This window comes from Pelophylax lessonae (assembly GCF_965119305.1).
Source record: "Pelophylax lessonae genome assembly, chromosome: 3".
In the NCBI taxonomy this organism is placed as follows: domain Eukaryota; kingdom Metazoa; phylum Chordata; class Amphibia; order Anura; family Ranidae; genus Pelophylax; species Pelophylax lessonae.
Window position 1 is genome coordinate 667204105 of NC_138770.1, and position 6000 is coordinate 667210104.

The 6000-nt window shown below is 35.2% G+C and overlaps 1 protein-coding gene across 1 annotated transcript in view; it reads right to left on the minus strand.

Moving 5' to 3' along the window:
• The window catches only part of LOC309551283 (uncharacterized protein), a 96460-nt gene that overhangs the window by 18325 nt on the left and 72135 nt on the right, over positions 1–6000 (minus strand). Inside the window, exon 13 of the mRNA XM_082251809.1 lies at positions 5833–5910. Within this exon, the coding sequence (XP_082107935.1) occupies positions 5833–5910 (78 nt within the window). The remainder of the gene's footprint in view (positions 1–5832; positions 5911–6000) is intronic.

A 6000-nucleotide genomic window follows, 5' to 3' on the forward strand; every position in this document is an offset into this window, starting at 1 on the left:
TAAGTTAATACTTTGTAGCGCCACCTTATGTTATGTTTGGCGTAAAAGCAACACAGCTCATCACCCTGAACACACCATCCCCACTGTCAAACATGGTGGTGGCAGCATCATGGTTTGGGCCTGCTTTTCTTCAGCAGGGACAGGGAAGATGGTTAAAATTGATGGGAAGATGGATGGAGCCAAATACAGGACCATTCTGGAAGAAAACCTGATGGAGTCTGCAAAAGACCTGAGACTGGGACGGAGATTTGTCTTCCAACAAGACAATGATCCAAAACATAAAGCAAAATCTACAATGGAATGGTTCACAAATAAACATATCCAGGTTTTAGAATGGCCAAGTCAAAGTCCAGACCTTAATCCAATCGAGAATCTGTGGAAAGAACTGAAAACTGCTGTTCACAAACGCTCTCCATCCAACCTCACTGAGCTTGAGTTGTTTTGCAAGGAGGAATGGGCAAAAATGTCAGTCTCTCGATGTGCAAAACTGATAGAGACATACCCCAAGCGACTTACAGCTGTAATCGCAGCAAAAGGTGGCGCTACAAAGTATTAACTTAAGGGGGCTGAATAATTTTGCATGCCCAATTTTCCAGTTTTTTATTTGTTAAAAAAGTTTAAAATATCCAATAAATTTCGTTCCACTTCATGATTGTGTCCCACTTGTTGTTAATTCTTCAAAAAAAATTACAGTTTTATATCTTTATGTTTGAAGCCTGAAATGTGGCAAAAGGTCGAAAAGTTCAAGGGGGCCGAATACTTTCGCAATGCATTGTATATGTGAACCGGCACGAAGCGTAAGAAGACAATGTCTCTGCAAATAACTAACACTGGCTGAGGGGACATGGAAGAAGCAGGGAGGATCTACAGATAGGTGGGACTAAACACAGGGAAGGACATCATAAAGGTGGCAAGCCAAGATGTTGTGGAAGCTTCGTTTCTCCTTTATCAGGGCATCAGGTGCTGGTTTGGTAAGAGTAATGGACTCAACGCTTCTCGGCCTTTTGGCTAAGATCAAGCGTAGTATCTGTTCTTATCAGTTGGTATGGACCAGGAAGGTTAGTATCGGCAGGGACTGAAGGAACCGAAACGCCTGGGCGTAACTGGGGCCGGGAGTAAGTCCTGTCAAAGAATGCTGGAAGGGTCCATTGCCTCCTGGTTTGAATGGGATCTGTTCTTATCAGTTTGAAGGGAGCGAGAAAGCCGGTGTGTCTTGGAGACCGGTTAGTACTGCTCCTGGATGTAATTGGTAAGGAATGGTGATGGTGGTGGGAGGGCCTTTCCTCCTGGGTTGAATCTGGCCTTGCAAAAGGCTTGTCCCCAGTTGAAGGCAGGCTCTCTCTAAGCCGTCTAAGTTCTGACGCCTCCTGGTAGGGATGGGGCTGCACTGGTCTGGCCAAAGGCCGGGACCAAAAGAACGTGGTGTATGTGCCCCTGGGGTGCCATAATTCTCACTGGTGGGGGAGCTCACCTTGAGTTTTTGGCACCTTGGTCACTGCACCACACACACTTTTTTTCGCACCTGCCTCTATGGACGGGCCTTTTGGCCAGGACCAGAGGAATTTTTTATTCCTGGCCGATGGGCCTGTCAAGGTTTCGTACCTTGACACCAAGCACCTTCTCCACTTCCCTTTCCCCACTCTTGTGTGCTGTGTGTTTTTTCTATGTAGTTTTGTCACTTTCCTATCTCACATTTTTCTCGATGAGTAGGGTGTGGGTCCTCGGGCCTACCTTGAAAGTCTTGGGAGGGGGTGGATATGGCCTTCTGGCTTAGTTCGCCCTCTCTCATGGGGTCTCCCTATGGGGGATCCCCACCTAGTACTTGGGGCGGGCTGTTTCGGCAGTCCTCCCAGAGAACGGGGTTTGCCTGGTTTCGGCAAACCATAGTGAGTACCTCAGTCCCTGTCAGTCTTGCCCCCCGGGGGGATCAAGGTAAGGGTCCATCCAGCTGTGGCAGCTTTTAATCCCCCTCATGTTAGACAGTCATCTAGCTTAAAGCTGGATACACACTATACAATTATCTTTAGATTTTTTCCATTAGTTTTACCCAAACACTTTTAATTTGTATGCAATCAGGCAGACCCTTGCACTACATAGTTGAAGGTAAATTTAAAGGAAATCTAACAAAAAGGTGTATAATGTGTATCCAGCTTAAAGTGGAGTTCCAGCCTAAACACACACTCACCTGTCCAACGATCCAGCGATGCGCCGTCTTCTCCCTCTCTGCTCTGCGGCGCCGGCATCACTGATGTGGGCACCCGGCTGTGACAGTTTGCGGCTTCACAGCTGGGTACGCACTGCGCATGCGCGAGTTGCGCTACTTCTCAATCCAATATTTTTGAGTTGTCATGGGAACAGGATGAGAGAGGAAATCTTCCAATGGGGACACCCGTTCTGGTGACAAAAGGACCAGGTTACTGTATTCCTTCTTGTAACTGTTCCTGCGTCTTGTTTATTAATAATAATGAGCATAAAATATAAAACAACAAAATAATAATAATAATTAAGGCTTCGTTCACATGTAGGCGTTTTGGGAGGTTTTGGGGGAGGTTTTCTGCTCTAGGATCAGCTCTCAAAACGCTCAACAAGACAAATCCTATTAATTTCAATGGCCCTTGTTCACATCTGAGCGTTTTGACGCTGTGAGCAAAACGCCCAACGCTCAAAAAAGTACATGAGCTTCTTTTTGGGCAGATTACAGGCGTTTTCCATTGGTCTCTACAGTATTCAATCTAAAAACGCTTGCACAAAAAACGCCTGTAAAAACGCCTGAAGAAACGCCCATAAAAACGCCTGTAATAGCAACGCCAAGATGTGAACGTAGCCTTAATTATTATTATTTTTTTAATAATTATTTAAAGAGGAAGTAAACCCTCCTCTACAACTTGTACCTATAGGCAAGCCTATGATAAGGCTTACCTATAGGTACTGTAAATATCTCCTAAACATGTACCGTTTAGGAGATATTTACCTTACATGTCGCCAGTGACGTCACTGGCGCATGCGCTCTGAAGGAACGGCCGATCGTGCCGTTCCTTCAGAGCCCCGTGCCGTGACTGTCGGCTCCCGCGCGCGTGCGCGGGAGTGACGTCACCGCGGCTCCGGCCAATCAGATGGCCGGATGCCGCGATCCCGGAAGACGGGCGACTAGACATGTCGCCCGTCATAGAGGTGAGTGAGCGGCACGGCGGGGGCTCGTTCTGAGGTAAGTATTGCATAATGAGCTAATATGCGATGCATACTAGCTCATTATGTCTTTCTTTTGCAGGGTGTAAAAAAAAAAAAAAAATTTATACGAGTTTACAACCTCTTTAATTATTAGAATTTCAAAAACCTACAACAATTAAATGAAAACATATTCCTTCTTGTAACTGTAAATAATAACAATAAATTATTATTCTTTTCTTAATAATTATTTAATTATTCGAATTTCAAAAACCTACAACAATTAAATGGAAACTTATTCCTTCTTGTAACTGTAAATAACAATAAATTATTATTATTTTCTTAATATTTAATTATTAGAATTTCAAAAACGTACAACAATTAAATGAAAACGTATTCCTTCTTGTAACTGTAAATAATAACAATAAATTGTTATTATTTTCTTAATAATTATTTAATTATTAGAATTTCAAAAACCTACAACAATTAAATGAAAACGTATTTCCTACTTCTAACTGTAAATAATTGCAATAAATTATTATTTTCTTAATAATTATTTATTAGAATTTCAAAAACCTACAACAATTAAATGAAAATGTATTCCTGTTCCTGTATCTGGTTTAATTGTAATAATGTTAGTAATAATAATAATAATAATAAAATATTAACAACAAAATAATAATGATAAATTATTATTACTTTCAAATTATTTAAATATTGTAACTTTAAAAAACCTACAAAAAATAAAAAATAAAAGGTATTCCTTCTTGTAACTATTTCTGGATCTTATTATTGTTATTATTATTATTGATAAATTATTATTATTATTATTATTATTATTATGGTATTCCTTCTTGTAACTGTTTCTGTATCTTGTTTATTAATATTAATGGTGATAAAATATTAACAAAATAATAAAAAATTATTATTATTATTTTCTTAATAATTATTTGAATTTCAAAAAACCTACAAAAAAATAAATGAAAATGTATTCCATTTTGTAACTGCTCCTGCATCTTGTTAAATATTAATAATAATAATAGAAAAAAATATGAATAAAATATGAACAACAAAATAATGCTAAATTAATATTATTATTTTCATAGTATCTATTTAAATATTGTAATTTTAAAAACCTACAAAAAAATAAAAGAAACCCTATTCTTTCTTGTAACTGTTTCTGCATCTTGTTTATTATTATTATTAGTGTTATTATTATTATTATTAATAATAAATAATAATAATAATAACATTTTGAGCCGGTTCACACTGGGGTGACTTGTCAGGCAACTTAGTCGCTTGACAAGTCGCGCTCCATTCAGTGCAATGGAACCGTTCTAATTAGAGCGACTCAAGTTTCCTGCACTACTTGGGGGCGACTTCAGAGCGGCTTGCATTGACTTCTATTAAACACGTAGTTTGCAAGCCATGCTGAAGTCGCGCTGCAGGGGGCGGCCTCAGAGTGGGGCGGCTTTGAAGTCGCCCCAGTGTGAACCGGCTCTTAAACCACAACACAATAATAATAATGATAATAGTAACAATAATAAATACATTATTTAATTATTAGAATTTCAAAAACCTACAAAAAAATAAAAGGAAAACGTATTCATTCTTATAATTGTTACTGCCTCATGTTTAATTATAATAATAATAGTAATAATAATAATAAAATACTAACAAAATAACAATGATACATTATTAATGTTATTTTGATAATAATAATAATAATAATTTAAATGTTGTAATTTTAAAAACTTAGAAAAAAAAAAACAAAAGAAAACGTATTCCTTCTTGTAACTGTTTCTGATTCTTGTTTATTACTATCATTATTATTTTTATTATTATTAATAATAGTAATAATAATAATTTTATTATTAATAATATTAGTATTTATAATTATTATTATTATTCATATTTGTTTTTGTTAAAATGTTATTAATATTATAACATTTTAACAACAAAAACAAATAATAATAACAATAATAAATTGTTATGATTTATTATTATGATTATGATTATTATTATTATTATAGTATTCCTTCTTGTAACTGTTCCTGCATTTTGTTTATTAATAATAATGATAATAAAATATTAACAACATAATAATAATGATAAATTAACATTATTTTATTAAAAATTATTTAATTATTAGAATTTCAAAAACCTACTGAAAATGTATGAAACATATTCCTTCTTGTAACTGTTCCTGCATCTTGTTTAATTACAATTAGTAATAATAATATTAATAAAAAAAAAAAAATTAACAACAAAATAATGATAAATTATTATTATTTTAATAATAATTCTTTAAATATTGTAATTTTTAATACCTACAAAAAAAAGAGAAAACGTATTCCTTCTTGTAACTGTTCCTGCATCTTGTTTATTATTAATATTAAAATAAAAATAATAATAATAATAATAATAATAATAATAATAATAATAATAATACATTTTTAACAACAAATAAATAATAATAGTAATAACAATAATACATAAATAATATTATTATTATTAGTGTTATAGTATTCCTTCTTGTAACTGTTCCTTCATCTTGTTTTCCTGCATTTTAACTACAGCAGAGAATCCTTTCTTATCAAATATTCAAATAAATACTGAATGCACTGATTATAGAAATTAGAGGTGGGGAGGGGGTTAAATGATCACCTTTTCTGCCCAGCCTTTGGTGATGAGTTTTCTGAGCTGTCTGTCTCTTGGGGCTGGAAGGAAACTGCTGCACAATATCTAAAAATACAAAACAGTAGAAATAATTTTACGCTGCACATTGGTCTGTAAAAAGAAAAAAACAGTCTCTTGGATCTTCCGAATGATTCT